This window comes from Macadamia integrifolia, unplaced genomic scaffold, assembly GCF_013358625.1.
Source record: "Macadamia integrifolia cultivar HAES 741 unplaced genomic scaffold, SCU_Mint_v3 scaffold_9A, whole genome shotgun sequence".
NCBI classification, from domain to species: domain Eukaryota; kingdom Viridiplantae; phylum Streptophyta; class Magnoliopsida; order Proteales; family Proteaceae; genus Macadamia; species Macadamia integrifolia.
In genome coordinates, this window is record NW_024870677.1 from 58,354 (window position 1) to 78,494 (window position 20,141).

The following is a 20,141-nucleotide window of genomic DNA, read 5'->3' on the forward strand; positions in this document are numbered from 1 at the left end:
AAAGAGAGGTGAAAATAGCAATTAATTAAGAACAGTAACAGTGAGTCGATTTGGGCTTTAAGGGATAGGAGCAGAATTGAAAATCATGAAATATCTCAATATCCAACCACAGAAATCAGCCCAAATTTGAACTGAATTCCGGACTAGGGTTTTTGAAGGTTTGGTCAAATTTGAGTTCAGTCAGATGGCTGAATTGCTTAATCTGAAAAAAATAAAAAATAAAAAATAATTCCTTGTATCAACCTTCTGGAAGACTTGAAGAAATCAAAGGAAAACTTTAATACTTACTTGTTAATGGATGAAGGAGATAATGGAACAATAAGATTAACAGAAGATAACACTTAATACCACAAGGTGGTTCGATTGGATCAAACAAGGGATCTTCAAACATGCAGAGGAGCAACAACAACAGCAATTTTCAGTAATCAAATTCGTGAATAGACCCAAACACTAAAAAGGAAAAGCCTAACCCAATCCTTAATTAATTAGGAAACCTAAACTAACTAGGAAACATAAAGAACAAGAAAATAGAATTAAAAAAAGACTGGACTTATAGAATCCTAATTCAGCCTAACTAAAACACTTAATAGCAAATGAAATAAATACATTAACTTAACTAATCCCGTATGCCTAGCTTATATCCATATTAAAGGCCCATCAAAGTGGCCCATTACAAACCATGGAACTAAAGGTCCACATATATAACCCATCCCAAAGCTTATTTTTAATAAAATAAACCCATTTCGGTGATGAATTTGTATCCATGCCCTTTGCCTTCACAATTTGTGATTAGGTAGGCTTTGTTTTGCCGTTCCCTCTTTTTCTAGGTTGTGAGATTGTTGGTGGGTCGGTTTATAGGGTTGTTTTTAGCCTCTTGTGGTTTATTGGGGTCCTTCTCCTTCGTCTTTGTGGGCCCTTGCCTCCCCTTTAGCAAATGTAGGGTTATGTAATTAGTTTGCGCTCCCCCCCCCCTCCACCCTTTTTTCCTTTCTTCCTTTGGTAATGAATTTTTTATTCATCCAAAACTGCTTCTATCTCGACAGTAGCACCCACAAACGACCGTCCATGAGCCTGCCAGTTTTAACTTAGAATTTTTCAATGAAGCTCGGATGACCGCAGCTAGTCACAGAAGACCGCAAACAACAAGGTCAAAGTGCGTTCTAACTTCTAAGTCAAACCTCCTAGTTTCTTGGGTTTTTCCATTTATGACTTTTACGGGCATTTCACTCTTGCAGATACCAACATCAACATTACGTATAAACGACATATTTAAGCTTGATCTTCATGAAAAAGTTCTTCAATCTTGATTTTGCCTTTTAAGCACTTGAGTTTCTCACGACACAGATGACCACAGCTCCAAGGAAGACCATCATCAAAATCTATCATGCCATCTTTCTTAGCTTGGATTCCACCTCAATTACTTGGTTCTACCTTTCTTTAAGCACATAAGAAAACATGTTTAAACATCCAATCACAAATCAATAGGGTTTTTGATGGAAGGCCTTATGGAAGAAAACCCTGAATGAACTCAGAGTTGTAGGGGGGAAGAGAAGAATAGCACAAAGCGGGGGAAAGGGGTCACACGTCTTGCACCATACCCGACACTAAAACCTTAAATTCAATTCATCATTCAAAATTTCTATCCACTAAATTGGGTTACACGCCTTTATATAATAAACTGAAATTAAAATTTGCCTAATTAAAATCTGAAACTGAAATTAGCAACTTCTAATTACTTCCTAAATTTTAACTAATGAAATTAAAAATAAAATAAACTCAAATTGGTAAATCCCTAATTGACTAACAACTACCCAAAATAAAAGATCACATATCTTCCCTAATTAAAAAACTCAATATTTCCTAAATAAAATAACTCCTAAAATATCCTACTAATCCCAAAAATCAAATCGGATCCGGTTCATACCGGTTGAGATTTCCTGAAGGGTCAATCCGGTTTTCAACCTCAATTCTGCATCAGTTTTCATATCCAAAACACAAAATATAGAATCTTTTGGGTTCAACGCCATTTAAGACCTGTGAAACATAAACTAAAATATATTCAGAATCTATGCCTGAAGTAGAGTTTGAATCGAAGTTGACGACTGATAAAACAGAATAAAAAAAGGGATAAAATCAATCTACAAACCCTAAAACAGTTGATCAAGCCCCTAAATACCCTCATAGGAACAGAACCCAGGTTTAGACCTAGTTCTTCTCAGCCTGGGTTTCCAGACTGGGTCACACTGGACTAGCCATGGATGAACAACTGCATCTGATGCAGATGCCTTGGCTTTGCTGTACTGAACTGACCCACTATGGAGGCCTAAGCCAAGACGCAACCAACCCAAACCGATATTCTGGTCTGGCAAGGGTTGGTAATTGATAATTAGGGAAGCAATAAATCTTAGTATATTTGATTCTTTTTGTTTCAAAAGTAGATGGTAGGAGTAGTATTTTGAGCTCCAGTTTTAGTTTATTTCCTATTAGACAAGTTTCCACTCTTGAGATGTATTTCTCTTATTCATATGTAATCGCTGGACAATATTGAGTAGATTTGAAGAACTGCAACTGAAATCAAATGAGTACTTTCTTTGGTTGAAGCATAGCCGCACCCTTCTGCTCCCTCTCTGAAATTCTCTCCTCTCTTCCCCGCCATTCTCCTACTTTCTCTTTATTTCTTCTTCTACATCTTCATTATTTTTCTGGTTTTCTTTGCATACCCAGTTCTCGGCGATACTACCAGAACCGAAAGAAATCTTCGCTGAAGTTTTATTTCCACTCAACTGACCCTGAGGTTTGGGTCGAGAGTAGGGCTCTCATAGGCGATCAGAACCCTGGAGTTTCTTCCCCAACCCATCCTCTGTTGTGAGCGGGTCAACCAATTGCAGGTTCTGGTTCTCCTATTACCGCCAGATCTGAATAGCAAGGGCTACTATTCATCTTAACTTGCTTTTTGAAGTATTTTCCAGTCGGAATCAAGAGGCCAGAGGGTGTCCAAGCTTCGTCGAAGATTTTGTGCTGAATTGATGAACCTGCAGGGAGTTCTCACCACCGCAAGCTTTCCCTTCTGCAGCTGGGCTACTATTGTTTGAAGACAACCACATAAAGTGGAGGGTTTTACTTTCTTTATCTTGAAAATTCCATTAATACCCTTCTCTTCTTCTCTTAGTCAATTGTCTTATTTTATTTCTAATGTCTGAATTACTCAATTACCCTTCACTTACCCAATGTATGGTTTGTCAAAGCGAATCTCGCATTAGTCATGGTAATTACAGTTCTGCCACTCCGATTTAAAACTTCAGAATATTTACAACGCTGCCATTATTTATATTAATTGGGTTGTTAAGTGTTGGGTGGGCCTAAGTGAATGGACCCTGTTCCGCATTAGCATCAGAATACCAATCTACTTCTCGTAAGCTTACCAGCTCCTGCATTGGTGCATTCTGAATTTCTACACTATCGAAATTATGGAATGACATAGATATTAACCTCAATTAGTTCTGGAACAGTATAGAGAGACAGAATAACCATCCATCCCCAACCCTAAAAAAAGAAAGGGGGTGGGGTGGGGAGGATACTAAGTATATAATACCATGACATTACCCTTTTTCCTATACCTGCTGAGGAAGGATTATTTCATGCGATATCAAAAAGGATTTTACAGTGAGATATGCTTTTGTTTAAAAACTAATATTGTGAAGATATAACGTAGGGACTTCAATAGGAGTACACAAGCAAACAGATGATACCAGAAACTATGGCACTCTATGGATGCAAGCCTCAACTTCAACGACTAAATATATGAGAAATTGAAATGTTAATTTAACCTGAGGTCTATACATGCAGTCACATTTTGTGATTAAAATTTAAAACACCTAAATAAAAGGTTTAGATATCAATACCATGTTCATTTTCCCTTGTGTCACTGAGAAATCCCAAGCAATATATGAGTTCACAGATTCAACAGTCAATGAGACCTGGAAGCATAAAGTGAAATTTAAAGATTTGATGATGAAAGAGGCGAACAATATTGTATTTTAACCCTGGAAATAGGTCAGTGATGCGGTAGCCAACAGGAAGATATTAAATGGTGTTATTTTTAATAAAATTGATTTGGATCTGAACTTAGTATTTATTCAAGTGTATTTATGAGTAGCATAGGAGGTTGATCCATAGATAGCTCCACTTGGGATCTTCACTCTCTTTCACCCACTGTCCAATTTTTAATAAGCCAAAAGTTAACCTTGGTATTATACATGCTTTATATGTTAACTACAATTAACAGATGATGAATCGGACTTTCCTTCTTTTTCCCCTATATTTTGCTGTCTCAATGGACCCTATATTTGAGTCTTTAGGCTATGTTTCTACACCATTGTTTTCCTTTTTCTTCTTTGGGCTAAGAGAGAAGGGGGGGGGGGGGGAAGGGGAATGAGATCAACATAACAAACACCATAGCCCCCAGTGGCCCAGCCTCTCGCATAAGACGATTAGTCTGCTGGCCGCCTTGTTCTGGCCAATGATGTGCAGCAATCTTGTTATCTATTCTGGTCAAGTGTGTTTGCTCTTCTCGAATCCACCATCAAGGCTGTTGAATTTCTCCTCTGCACCTTCCTCTGGGAAGGGGTTGACTCCGCCAAATTTCTTCATCCCCTTAAATGTCTGTCGTTTGCCTTCCCAAATCTGAAGGGGGCCTTGGTCTTCGTCGGATCAAAGATGTCAACTCTACAGGTTATCTGGAAAATTGCCTCCAAACAGAATAGTATCTGGGCCTCCTGGGTCTACTCCTATCTCCTTCGTAAGGATTCTCTTTGGTCGCCTTCCCTCACAATTGATGCCTCCTGGGTTTGGTGGAATATTCTCCTTTCCAAACCCTCAGCCCTTGCTACTATCTCCACCTCCATTGGAGATGGCTCTTCCACCTCCCTCTGGTTCAACCTTTGGCAATAATCAAGTATCCTTTCCAATGATGCGTGGAGCCTCCGTCCCTCGCGTCCCCCTTTCTGATCTTTGGGCTTCTCTCCCCCCCTGGCCACAAAGGTAGTGTAGATAGAGTCCCTTGGTCCTCCTTGCCTTCAGGTCTTTTTAGCTCTTCCTCTGCCTAGGATTTGGTGAGAGCTAGAGGTCCTTTAGTCCATTGTAGGAAAATAGTTTAGTTCAAAGGTCATTAACCTTGCCACTCCTTCACTATCTAGCATGCTCTCTCTGAATGTCTCCCCACCCAATCTTTCTTAATCTACAGGCATATTTTGGCCCCCCCTGCGTGCTACCTTTGTTGGAATGGCACTATAAATGTCAACCATCTTTTCTTTTCATGCCCCTTTGCCACCTCTGTTTGGAAGTCCTCTTCTTTCCCTTTTGAGAGAATGGAATTGGGTTTACATGATGTATGTAGGTTCCTCTATTTGTGACATTGCCGACAAACTTGTGTTTTGTGCCTCCATCCAACTCTAGATCCTTTGATATGATTTGGAAATCCATCTTTTTTATGCTAGTTATAAGCTTCTTGTTCTGCCCTCCCGCCCTGCAAGGGATTTCATAAGGGATAGGCTCACTGTTGTGTCCTGGGGTCTGCCCATCTCCCTCCCTCTTGAATCCGTCCTTATTTGATTGTTTTAGCTTTGTAGCTTTTGCTCTCCTCCTTCCCCCCCCCACCATTTCTTTCCTTCTCCCCCTTCTTGTATATTCTTCTCTCTATTCATGGATTAATATATTTTTATATTCAAAAAAATAAAGTTACACACCATATAATCTGTCTTCCTTCGACTATCTTAAGACCTTTTGACTCCAAGGTAGATCTCCATAACTCCAACTTATCATTAATCCTGCTATTGTCTCATCCACCAGTACAATATCATCGCTAAAATGCATACACAATAGAACAACTCAGCCTCATCCCAACTAAATGGGCTCGGCTACATGGAAGTTTGCCCTCCAATCAGCTCTATTCAATGTCATACTTGATAAAAGGCCTAAGCTACGCATGTCTTTTCTCACCACTTCTCCTAAAGGTCATTTTAGGTTTCCCCTAGCCTTTTTAGATCCTTTAATTTGAATCAAATTCCTCGTCCGTACTGGAGCATCCAAAGGCCACTGTTGAACATGGCTATGCCACCTCAAACAACTTTCTAGTAGCTTATCATGTATTGGAGCTACTCCCAAACCAACTCTAATATGATCATTCCTTACTTTATCCTCTTCCTAGTTGATGCAAAATTGAGGCTGAATTGGGTTGACCCTTCGGGCAATCTCAGCCGAGATGAACCAGATCTGATTTGATTTTTGGGATCAATAGAATATTTTAGGATTTGCTTTATTTAGGAAAATTTGAGTTATTTTTGGAAAGAAATGTAATCTTTTATTTTGGGTAGTTGTTAGTCAATTAGGGAGTTACCAATTTGAGTTTTATTCTGTTTCTAATTTCATTAGTTAGAATTTAGGAAGTAATTAGGAGTTTCTAATTTAATTTTGATTTTAACTAGGCAAGTTTGAATTGCCAGTTATTATATAAAGGCATGTAATCCAAGTTATTAGACAAATTTTGAGAATGAATTGAATTGAATTTTTGGTGTCGTGTACGGTGCAAGACTAGGTCATGTGAGCTCCTACCCCCCCCCTTCTGTGTGATTTTTCTCTTCTCCCCTACAACTCTGAGTTCTCAGGGTTTTCTTCCCTTTCCCCGACCGGCCCTCCATCAAGTGGTATAGGGGTCGTTGCTTGGAGCAATGGCAAAGGGCTCTTTCCGTCTGTGCAGTGGTGCGGGTTCGAGTCCTGGGAACCAGCCTCTCCGTAAAAGGGGTAAGATTGTCTACCTATATACCCTCCCAGAATCCTGCTTAAGTGCAAGAAGCCTCCGTGTACTGGGTAACGGCCTTTTTTTTTTCTTCTCTCCATCCTCTGTTCTGGTTTTTGCCGAGACTAAGAACAGAAATCAAACAAAAAAAAAATGTTGAAACACAACCCCACCCATGCCTCTAAGCAAAACCCTCCACCATCTGTACTATCCCTGCTGTAACAGAAAAAAAAATGGCTATGTTGCACAAACAAAGAAGTCAAACCAGAACCACAACCCCTTCCTTTGACTTCCAGTTACAATCCCCATTGTCATCCTCTTTTCCTGACCCCTTCGAGCGACCCCTACCCTCGTCTTAGGGTGTTGTCGCCAGTAGCAAAAAAAAAAAAAGAAGCGACAGAAAGAGAGGGAGAACAAAGAGAGAAAGAAGCATCACAAAAAAAGAAGAAGAAGAAGAAGAAGAAAAAAAAAAAAGAAGAAGAGGAAGGAAGACTCATACTTGGGGTTCCTGCCGCAAGCCGACTTCCGATTTCTAAGCCTCCTCATATCGCTTCCGTCCTTCAAAAGTCACAAAGACCACCGTTGGTTGTCAACGCACCCGTCACTAGCTTTTTTGGTTTGCTGAAAAGGTTGAAGACATTAGTCTCCAACCCACCATTGTTTTGATCTTTAGTTATCCCTTGTATTTCCCATATTGCCCTCACCCTTTTCTTTTAATTAATTAATCCCCTTTACCCCATTTTCATATTTTCCATTCCACCTCATCCTTATCATCCTTTTCCATTACCTTTTTGCCTTTCCAAGTTTACCCTCTAACCCAAACGTGAGCTTTTTGTGTTTAAAGTAGGAACTTCCCATATTTACAATTGTGCCACTCACTAAAGGATTTCCATATATTTACCATTTTTTCCGCTCATTTTATTTGGACCTTTTATTATTGTCATAGAACCTTTTGTGTTCAAATTCAGAGTGCGACTGTCAAATGGAAAACCAACTCATTTATTGATTGATGAGAGACAATACGACAATTTTGTCTCACGATCAGTGGTGGATATTTTGTCAAAGACCAATTCAAATTCCGAGTGCGACTGCCAAATGGAAAACCTTCTCATTTATTGATTGATGAGAGACAACAAGACAAATTTGTCTCACGATCTGTGGTGGATATGTTGTCAAAGACCAATCAGATTATTTTTAGTCAGAGGATGATGTATTTGTTGAATTTTCTATTTCTCATTATTATGATGGTGCTTTCTATGAACTGTTTAACTCTCGTCAACGCATCATTAAATTGGGTCGAAGTTGGTTGGAACAACGGGACGGCATCCTTGATCGTGACAACAATGTGTGCACCAGGTTTACCACATGCGTCAAAAATTTAATCTTCATGGATTAGTTGAGTCAAAGAAAATGATACCCCCCCAGTACAACCACAAGACGTACCAAACACATCAACACAAGTGGAAGACCGTCCTATTGTGGAACAGGTGATGACAACGGAAAAGGAGAAAATCGTGGATCAAGTAATGAAGGACATCAATGCAATGCCAGTTGTTCACCAACACGAGTTCGTTCTTGCCCATGATTTTCCGGACTTAAATGCACCTCCACAACTTCACATCTTGAATTTTGTTCGCGATGCAGACAAAGAGCAATTCACCCCCACTTATGAGTTTTTATTGTTATCATTCTTTAAAACTCGTCGACGAGTTTTTCTCAACATCGAGGGAGTTGATGCAGAATTGAGGCTGAACCGGGTTGACCCTTCGGGCAATCTTAGCCGAGATGAACCAGATCTGATTTGATTTTTGGGATCAATAGAATATTTTAGGATTTACTTTATTTAGGAAAATTTGAGTTATTTTTGGAAAGATATGTGATCTTTTATTTTGGGTAGTTGTTAGTCAATTAGGGAGTTACCAATTTAAGTTTTATTCTGTTTCTAATTTCATTAGCTAGAATTTAGGAAGTAATTAGGAGTTGCTAATTTAATTTTGATTTTACTTAGGCAAGTTTGAATTTTCAGTTATTATATAAAGGCATGTAATCCAAGTTATTAGACAGATTTTGAGAATGAATTGAATTGAATTTTTGGTGTCGTGTACGGTGCAAGACTAGGTCATGTGAGCTCCTCCCCCCCCCCTTCTGTGTGATTCTTCTCTTCTCCCCTGCAACTCTGAGTTCTCTCAAGGTTGCTGGCCCTCCATCACTAGTTTTATCATTCTTCATCTTAAAATCCTCATCTCCACTACACTAAGTTTTATCAACAGCCCATTTTGAAAATACAAGCTGATCAATTAGGTTGTGCTTTGTGATGAATTAAGAACTACCCTTTTTCATATCAACAACTCAATTAACTAAATACTAAATATTATTTACATATGGAAATAAAAACATGAAAAATGTCCTAATAGCAGAATATATCTATCCAAGAAACAAACCTCATGTGTCCTCCCAGCCGGAATGATGATCTCTCTGTAATCATCAGATTTCCTGTAGAAAAACATCAACTTGAAAAACCATAGCACCAATATCGTAACCACTACATCCTCAAACCATGTCCAAGTGAAAACAAGTGGATTGAAGTAATTGAACTATGAGTACAGAATGAGTTGGAACTTGCCTTGCTTCTGCAGCACCTGCATCCTCTGCTGAAATTAGGAAGGGGGAATTTGCAAAGACGTCCCTACAGAACTCTTTCTTATCAGCACAAAAGCGGAAAAGTAACACCACACCCTGGAACAGGGTTTTTTTTGTAGCTCCACAACAATGCACACCCTCATGATTCATAGGATTGGCTAAAAATATACACCATATTCAATACAAAAGCTGTAAAAGGCATAATTATGAATAAGCAGAATTCCTTTTTTATTCCTAAAGTAGAATAGATTCACCAGTGAGCTTTGCCAAACCCCTGACAAAGGGGAAAAAAAAAAAAATACAGCCAAAGCCTTACTGATCAACACATGTTCCCCCAGGATGCTAGTATCTACGGAGGTTTCTGTATCATCAGCCAAGGACATTTGGGATAAGCATTCCAGATAAGGTTCATGATCCGATATAATGCCCACTTGAAAAATCAAGTTCTCCAGACATTGTGGGACTTGAAGTTTCCAGTGGGTAGCAGAACATCTAAGGGACATCTCAGGATCATCCTAGGATACCAGACTTGACTCAAACAAGGGCTGTAAGATTTCCATCCTTGTATTTACTCTATCATACTATTGGTATCTATGTCCGTATGCTAAGTACAGGAGAAAATTATTGTAGACCTATACTAGGCACTAGCTTGTGCTTTATTTGTAGGGCATTGCTAGAAGGCCAATCTCATCATCTAAAAGGGGTATTACCTGACAATACGCGCTGCTCACGTAAAGCAATCACACTCACGATTGTGCGTGTATCAGCTACAGTACCAGCAATGATTGCCTCATAGCACACAGTCAGAGAAAGAAAAAGAAAAAGAATTGGTACACTAATTCACCCCCTCCTCAGTTTCAACTGGAACTCAACAATGACATCCTCACTGCAGCCTATTTGATCAACATGGTTCCTTCAATTGTCTTGGACTTTCAAACTCTAGTTAGCCTTCTTCAGGACCCCTTGCATCCCACGTTCCTCCTTAGGTGTTTGGTTGCCTTTCTTTTCCACACAACTCCTCCCCCATCGCTCTAAGCTTGATCCTTGTGTCTTTTGTTGCATCTTCCTTGGTTGCACTGCGTCTTAGAATGGATACAAGTACTATCATCCTCCTACTGGCCACCTCTTCGTTACTATGGACGTCACTTTTCACGAATATGAGTTACACTTCCAGTCATCTCTTCAGGAAGAGAATGTTATAATAGAGATTCCTTATAGTCTGTTGACTCTGTTCTAATTAACACTATTTGTATAGAGGGGGAGAGGACAGAAGGCTATTGAGGGGGAGGATGGTGATACTCCGATTCTAGAATTAACCAAACTAGACTTGCTCACGTACTCGTGGTGTAAGACAAAGCAAATCACCACCAACCTACCATGTCAATCAGTGCTATCCTGATCCACCTCCATCATCCCCGTCAGGTAATGAAATTCATCTTGTTAATACTAATCTTCCTATTGCTGTTAGGAAATGAGTAAAAGCTATCATTCCATTGTTTATTCTCTATCTATTGTTTCTATTCCGCAAGGCTAAAAATGAAGCTATCACTGATCCTAAGGCACCGTTTGACAATGTTTCTGCCACACAGAAACGGCAGAAACATATAATAGCGTTTCTGAGAACAGAAACAGTTTTTTTGGTGTTTGATAACAGCTGTTTCTAAAAACGTTTCTTACAGAAATTTTGTTTAAAACAATATAAAACAATTTTGCTGTTGAAACAGTAAGCAAGTGACCAAACAAGAGGACGCTTGGCGTGGTGGCACCAGATCTTTATCAACAAATGCTCTTCTCTCCTCACAACCTGCTTCTTATATGTTCTTGTCCTGCAACAAATCACATTTAAACTTCCACCACTGCACACAGACTTGCAATTACAACACACACATGAATCATCATCACAATATTCACAAGAGACAGAGAACAGTGATGATGAAGACTTCTAAGTTCCAATAACCATCTCTGTCTGCAATTTGAACAGAGAGAGAGAGTGCTAGAGGGAGGGAAATACATGGCTGATTACAGAAACCTCTCTTCATGTTGGACTTATGTGTCCTCTTCTCTGAAATTCCTTCTGGTTGTTGTAACTTTGTTTCTACCATCTGGGTTTGTTTTAATGTTGGGTCCAAAGATCCCTCAAGTTCCGTCATCTTACAATCCTTGGGTTTGGAGAGCTGACTCTTCTTCTTTCTCTTATCCTGCTACTACAACCATGATTTCCACTGCTTCATCTCTTGAGGCTGAACAAGAAACTGAGAGACCTGGATTTTCATCCAACAGTGGTTGATGCTCATCCTACAGAAACTCAAGAACCTCTTTCTCACCATCCTTCCTTCAATTCTTCTTCTTCTTCCTCTTCTCCTTACCCTCCCCCTGACTCGCAAATTATCCAAAATTAGGAACCAGCTTCACAACCCGTAAGACCTCTCTCTCTCTCTCTCTGAATCATTTTCTTAGTATTTAGTTCCCTTTTTGAGTTTAATTTTCTGCTAATTAATTCTGAATTTCAATTAATTTTTGCAGGATGAGGAAACCCAAGAACACATAAAAGCTTCCAAGAACGACTCCAATGTTTCTCCCCTGATCACAAAAATGCCAAAAGAATACAGCAGACTGGAGAGGCTTGAAGCAGGGCTTGCAAGAACTCGAGCTGCAATAAGAGAAGCTGGCCGGACCTGGAACCAAACATTACCTGATAGTGGTCCAATCAAGAGAACAGTCAGAGATTATGTAGAAGTCATATCCAAAAAATATCCCTTCCGGAACCATAGCCTTGGAGCCGACCATTTCATGCTCTCTTGCCATGATTGGGTAAGACTGCTTCTTAAAGATCAGATTTTTTTTCATTTCCTCTCTTTCATTTGCTTTCCTTCATTCCTCTTCTTCTTCTTAGCAGGGGCCAATGTCATCCACATTCATTCCCAATCTGTACAAGAACTCAATTCGGGTTCTCTGCAACGCAAACACTTCAGAGGGATTCAATCCCACCAAGGATGCTGCCTTACCAGAAATCCATCTCAAAACTGGTTTTATGAAAGGGAACAGTGGCCCGGCCTATACTCGGAATCTTTGCCGGAGCCCGGAGGTATGCGTCGTGGACACAGTAGGAACGGTAGGTGTTAGGGTTCAATAGTTATTGGGAAGAGAAGGGGTTCTTCGGAAGAGCAAGGGCGTACCTTGTATACTATTGCAGAGCAGCGAAGGAGGAAACCCAGGATGCACCCTTGCAAACCTGCGGTCGTGAGATTTGCAGACAGTTCACCGGAGGTATGTGCAGCTTGAGTTGTAGAGCCGTGGAGTCATTTGAGGTTGAGAAGAGAGGCGTGAGTTCACGGGAGTATAGCTTTTTTATCAGGCACAACTCCAAAATCCTTGCCTTCACTTGTTTCTAGAAACGGCGAAACAAGTATAACTTGTTTTGCCAAGTGCGTTTCTAGGAACAGAAATCACTATAAATTTTGATTTATATTTATAAAAACAAAAGAAACGGAAAGATTTTATCAAACCCTATTTAGGTCGTTTCTCTGTTTCTGGGAACAAGAAAATGCAGAAACGGCAGAAACGAAAAGTTATCAAACGGTGCCTACGTGGAAGGCATCTATGATGGAAGAAATCTAGGAGCTAGAGGATAATGACACTCGGGACCTTATTCCTCTTCTAGGAAAAAGACCAGTGTGATGCATATGGGTGTTTATTGTAAAGCAAAAGGCAGATGGCAATATTGAAAGATACAAACCAGGTTGGTTGCAAAAGGCTTTACTCAACACCTATGGCATCATTGAACTCAATTCGGATACTCCTACCATATGTTGCAAACCATGGGCGGAGTGTTCAACAACTGGATATTAAAACGCTTTCCTCCATAGTGATCTTAAAGAAGAAGTGTACATGGATATACCTCCAAGTTTCACCTCACTGTCTACAAATGGGAAGGTGTGCAAGTTAAGGAAATCCTTGTATGGGCTCAAACAGTTACCACGAGATTGGTTCAGCAGGTTTTTGAAGGCCATGCAAAATTTGGACACGGACAAAGTCATGCTGATCATACCTTGTTTATAAATCAAAATGGAAATAAGGTTACTGCTCTCATTGTCTATGCTGATGATATAATAGTAACAAATAGTGATGGCACAGGGATATCTAAGTTAAAGGCTCAGTTAGCCAAAGAGTTTGAAATCAAAGACATATAATCTCTCAGATATTTTCTGGGAGAGGGGTAGCCACTAGCCAGACCCATCAATGGTATCTTTATTTCCCAACAAATATATGTCCTAGATCTTCGTAGTGAAATTGGTGTGCTTGGTTGCAACCCTCCAGATTCCTCTGAGGTCAACATCATATCAGCAACAATGGTGGTATCAATGGATAAGGTGAGATATCAAAGGCTCGTTGGCAGAGTGATATAACCTATCGTATACCATACCTGATATTGCCTATATTGTGGGAGTAGCAAGTCGGTTTCACATGATCCACAACTACGCATCTAGAAGCAGTACACCGGATTTTTAGATACTTGAAATTTGCTCCTGTGAAGAGAATTTTATTCTCAAATCATGGCAATCTTAAATTGGAAGCCTTCTCAAATGCTGATTTCTAGATCAAGTGAAAAAGCAAAATATAAAGCAATGGCTCAAAGTGTATGTGAACTCATCTGGCTTAGATTGTTACTCAGTGACCTAGGGGAGACATCTGCAGAACCTATGCATCTATATATAGTGAGAACAAGGACGCAATCAATATAGCCCATAACCCAGTTCAACATGACAGAACTTAGCACATTGAGATGGATAGACACTCCAAAAACAGCAACATCCAAAACCTTATCCCAACTTAATGAGGTTGGTTACATTGGGATTCCAAGAAGGACAAGTGCAAGGATCCATGCAAAAAGATTGACAAGTTATCGCTAATTATAATAAGTGCCAGCTATCAACCTAACGCACCACTGGTCCACTACAAATCAGCTATAGGCTTATAACGATAGACTGTAATAAGGTACTGGCTATGTATGATAGACACTCCATCAAGGAAAAATTAGAACAAGGCTCTATTTACATTCCATTTGCCAAGTATGAAAATCAGCTAACTGATGTATTTACAAAAGTTTAACTTGAAAGGTGTTTCATCCTATTGAATGCAAGTTGGGCATGCAAGATATCTAAGTGCCAACTTGTGGGGGATTGTCAAGGATAGGATAAGTACTACCTAGCCTTGTAACCAAAAATGGGCATACCTAGCCTTATATTACTTTCTGTATTTGTTCCCTTGTGTACTATGCTCATACATTATAAATAAAATGATGGCCTTTATCATCTCTGACAAGTCAAATCAAACTATCAATCCCTCTTCTCAACTTTGACTTATCAGCAAAGGACATATCCACCCAAATACATTCCCTCACGAATAGAAGAATCCTTCGTCTCCATGGCTGCCCTCTTTCCGGTGGTGCTCTTTTGGCAGTTAAAAAGATGAAGAGATGAGATGGTTTGTTAGGGTTTGTGGAACCCTACCAAGAACTGACTTGGTTGCCCTTGCTTGTAATGGGCTTGCTTTGTCTTTAAGTCCATATTGGCTTTTCAGTTGTAATGGACATGTTTGTGACATGTTTTGGAGTCTTCAAGCCCATGTGGGCCTTGGATGTAATCTTTTCTAGGCTTTTGTTCCCTTGTTGGGTTTGTAATTTTCCCTTTGGGGCTGTATTTTCCCTCTCCCTTCTTTTTTAACGCATTTACTATTCACCCAAAAAAAGAATATTAGTACTTTATTTATTTATTTATTTAAATTTGTCTAGTAACCTTTCAATTAGGCTAGAGTTTCATTCCATACACGTTGGGTTAGATGATTAGGAAATTTTATTTCTCTTTGATAATGAATTGAAATTGCGAGTGATTGGTGCATGCACGGCCAGTATTGTGTGAGCAATCCTTTTATTGTTTATAATTCCATAAATAACCCTTCCCCAACGATTCTCTCTCTATCCCTTTTCCCAATATTCCTTTGTTGCTTTAATTACTACTTACCCAATTCTATATTACCCTTCCCCCTTTTCTTTATTACGTCCTACAACTAAGCTATTTCTTGTTCCAAATTTACCCTTCCCACTTTATATGCCACCTTTTCCTTTTAATCACTTCTCTTATGGTTTAAACTTCCAACTATTTACGGGATTTCCATTACACACTTCAATTGAGTTATTCATTAATTGGGTGGACCCATGAGTGAATCCAATAGGGTATTTTGACCCGGGTTCCACATCAAGACTACTTGCTGAAACCTAAACTGTATATGGCCCTTGCACCCACATAGTGGAGGAGAACAACAGAACACCCATGAGGTGCCAATGGTCAAGCCAAAGAATGTGGAGGCACCATCATCAATTTGGCAAGAAATGGCCCGAACAGCAATAGGTCAGGCGAAAGATTCTGAACCCAGGAAAGCATCAGAGATAGAAGTGGCAGTCCAAATAGAATCATTGCGAAGAAGCCCGGAGAGAAATCACAAGCTCCCTAATTTTCTATTATCATTTCTACTTACTCGTTCTCTCAAACTCAAAGCCCCAAGTTACCAAGTGAATCCACCAATAGGATATCTAAAAATGCAACCAAGCAGGAACATGACTAACTCTAGCATGCTATCTTTCTAAGTTTTTGTATTTCAGATTATTACTATTTATTCAACCTTCACTTCTTTTTTTTCTGATATGTCAAATGCTGGGATAATGACTTGTAAATATTAAGGAAAAACACCATGTCTGATGAAAATCACAAAGATATAAGAGGAAGAAAGTAGGATGAGAACTTGACACCATTTATGGAACACCCCAAACCAAAGGCGGTTGAATCCTAATCAGACACACTATAGATATTCACAAGGTTTCTAAGCATCATACAACAACATAAACAGCACTGGCTTGATAATGAAGTAAATAGTTAATGAAGGTTGGAAGAAGACAGCAGATGTCCCAAGTGAGAAATTAACAAAAAAACAGTAATAAGCACAGATATGATACCCGATAAATTTAATGAATCTTTCCAGCTCAGAAGTGTAAACAAGCACTGCTTGTTCCAAAACAGAAACTTCATCCTTCTGTCTGTTCGACCACACACACACAAAACATAAGAGAAGAAGAGAAACATTAATGCTTGACAGCAAATAGGAGGAAAAGATACATGCAACAACAGGTTTCCTCTTATCACAATGATATATCATAAGAACTCTAGCACCAAGAAGAATGAGAAGTCTCCAAACTAACAAGCAAGAAGTACAACTCACCGATTTCGAGCTTCAAATCGGCCCCATAAGAGATGAAGAAACAATCGAATGGATAGCACCATGGTTGTAAGACTGTATAAAGATGGTCCGTAGCGTTCACGTTGCTCTTCCATGGGTCTACGTACAAAATGGTTTTCAAGATCATCTCACTTGCATCAGATAATTAAAAGCACGAGCTTGATTACAATTTAAATCAACTAAAGCAGTCCACCAAGTTTAGGAGCGATTAGATTTAACTGCTGCCCCTGCTTTTCCAACTCACACACACACATAATGCTCACCTCCCCAACTTAAGGAGAATGTTAGCACCAACCCCACAGTTTCAGGACAGAAACTACCCTCAATTAACCATTATATTCCTTTTCCCCAACTAAACAACAGTGAAATAAGCTCATTTTCATCAATTTTCTTTCTTGTCCATCCTCCTCTCCATCTCCTACAATCCTCACACCAAAAAGGTGAGCTTAATCCCTTTCAAAGAACTTGTTCCACCATCACAAATCCCAAATCTGATTTGGGAAAAACCCTGGTCTTCTTCTATGGTAGTTTTCTCTGGGGATTAGAATCATCATTCTGCTACTACAAGAGCATATAGGGTATGACAACCATGGTATAAAGTATCCCACTGTATCGTATCATATCGTATATCGTATGGGCTAATGCGTATATGTGGATATCGAAATGCTACAGTATGATATGTATCTCTTTTTTTTAAGGGTTAAGGTATCCCATCATATCAGCTGATACGGCACGATATGGTGCGATACAATGCGATACGTCTCTTAAGAGCCCCCTTCATGTCTACCATCAGTGCAGCATAAGCTCCCCTCCTTACCCTAAGAAGCAGTCCCTCCGGGACTATTCCTTTCCCAGCAATGAGAAGCTTTTGCCTCTAAGTACAGATAATCGTGCTCATGTCCTTTGCTGAGACATCATGTTAGGATAAGGTGAGCCATCCTGATAATTTTTTTTGTGGCCCTTCTATTCCTGGTTTGCGAGCTTTCTTTGAAGATGATTTTGTTTGTCAAGTTGTGGCCAAGCATTTTCCCTTGTTTAGTCTGTTGTGGTTGCCTGGGGTTCTTCCCCTTCCCTTTTGCAGGCCCTCGCCTCCCCCTTTGTAAAGGATGGGCCTCGTTGATTGTAATTTGTGTGGTTTCGTTTGTTGTCTTCCCCAACCCCCCCCCTTGGTTCTCTTTCTTTTGGAAATGAATTTTTTTATTCAATCCATAAAAAAATAAAAATAAAAAAAAGCTGCTGACAACGGTCAAAATCATAACAATGATATCCTTTTTGGATGTGAGAAAAACCAAATAAACATACTTAATAGCACGAGAAGACTGTTTATCAATGTCGGTATGAAGATTATGAACAAAAAAGGTGCACCTAAAAAAACGCAGGGGGGGGGGGCAAAAGAACACGTTGGAAAACAACGGAAACGGGAGATTTATTTTGAATAACAGGAGAGGCAACCAATTAATCAAATGACAAATGGTTATCTACCCCATAAATTTTGGGTACACTCATATGGAACATTATGAAACTAGCTAACAACAACAAACTCAGCCTTATCCAAACTCAATGAGGTCGGCTACATGGCTCCAAGAGAAAGGAAAAAATGAGAAATGAAAGGAAAAGGAAAGGAAAAGGAAAGGAGCCAGCATCAGCAAATCAGGAAAGTCTCAGCTATCAGGGATCTAGCAAGAACACACATTCTGCTGAGGTGTATAAGATCAGCTAGTTTGATGGACAATATCATTATCAAAACAAAAGAACTAAATTTCATGTTGAGTAATTCTAAAGCATTATCGGTACTCCAGATTTAAACAAACACCAAACTGAACTTTTATCATCATAAAGATTTCTTAAAACAGACACAAACTCAGACCGATCCTACAAAAGATTTCCATGTCATGCGAGAATGATGGTCTACAAAAGTGACAAAATAAGAAACCCTAACCAACTCTCAAGCCCACATAGATCCCAGATATCAGAATGAACTAAATCAAATAATGACCAATTCCTAGGCACACTATAGGACGGAAAACAATGCTTGCCATGCTCACAAGCTTCACAATCTACCTGGGGGATAGACTTGCAACAAGGGACCATATATTATATATTGGATATATATTTAAATCTAAATATATATATATATCCCAGTCAGTAATGCCAATGAAATCAGGAAGTACCAGTAAAGGTAACAAACACTATTGTAGATAAAGTAACAGCAAAGTAGTATAAGCCATCACTCTCATGCCCTCTACCCATCGTCATTTTTGTTTTGAGATCCTGAAATACACAATGCGAAGGATAAAAGGTGATGTAACAGTTAAGATTCTTTGTAAAGCGACTAACAGATAAAAGATTGACTGGTAATTTAGGAACAATAAGTACAGTAGAAAATGAAAGAGAAGAAAGGGGAATGGCACCATGAACAGTAACATTAGTAGAGGATCCATCTGCAAGAAAAACTTGGGATGGACAATTAGACTTCTGAAAAGAAGAGAACATGTTCATCTTACACGTAATGTAGGACACACCAAAATCAATGACTAAGGGAATGAAAGATGAGGGAACAAAACAAGTGGGTATACATGAATGAGTCAAAGTAATGTGGAAGCAAATGTCTCAAGTTGTAGGACATGTTTTAGTAGTTCATTGACCAGCTCATCACAAGAAAGAAAATGAGGAACCACATCCAAAAGAACTCTGATTGGTGTCTAGGGATGACACCAAAGTCAGCACTCCTATCGGGCATTGATGTGTTAAGAGAACCGTTGTAGTGCCCATTGGGGCTTACCATGCTTAACCCAACACTTCTCAATTATAAAATTATTTCGGCCGCAATGAGTACACAGTTTGGCAAACTGATCAGATTGTTGTCTGCCATGACCACCCATACCACGTCCCGACCTCCTGCCAAAACAAATACTTATGCTAGGAAAATAAAAGCCACAACCATGTCTACCATTACCAACAAGAAAAGCAGATTCGTCCTTAGAAGTGGTTGTGGGTTTATATTAGACATGGAGAGGGGACACAATCCGTTGAATTCTGCAATACACCTCACTTACAGAGTGAATTTTCTCACTGGCTAATATTTGACTTCTGAGTCCCAAGGTTTAAAGTATCGATCCCTATCGTATCATACGGACCGATACTATACAGTTTTTTTAAAATGAAGTGTATCCTTGCATATTGGCAGGTATCGGCCGATACACACTGATACACTGGATACTCACCAATACATACCAATACTTAAGATACGTATATAATGTATCTACAGAACCCATTTCACTTTCGAAACAATCTTTTCTTCTCACTGGCAGTACCTAAGTTTCCAAAATTTGAAGCACAAATCCACAACCGATCTCCCTTTCATTTCTTTGATTTGGGGCTTTGAATCATTCATAGAAAACAATTAAGAATCTACAAT

The 20,141-nt window shown here is 39.4% G+C and overlaps 1 protein-coding gene across 3 annotated transcripts in view; it reads right to left on the reverse strand.

Moving 5' to 3' along the window:
- Window positions 1-20,141, reverse strand: part of LOC122071804 — an 86,256-nt gene that overhangs the window by 16,718 nt on the left and 49,397 nt on the right. For 2 of the 3 annotated variants that reach the window (XM_042636216.1, XM_042636215.1), the window contains exons 7-11: window positions 16,706-16,822; window positions 16,443-16,523; window positions 9,417-9,479; window positions 9,235-9,286; window positions 3,903-3,977 (exon numbers count right to left, since the gene is read on the reverse strand). In XM_042636216.1, the coding sequence (XP_042492150.1) occupies window positions 3,903-3,977; window positions 9,235-9,286; window positions 9,417-9,479; window positions 16,443-16,523; window positions 16,706-16,822 (388 nt within the window). The remainder of the gene's footprint in view (window positions 1-3,902; window positions 3,978-9,234; window positions 9,287-9,416; window positions 9,480-16,442; window positions 16,524-16,705; window positions 16,823-20,141) is intronic. The other variant, XM_042636217.1, reaches the window with a different exon arrangement.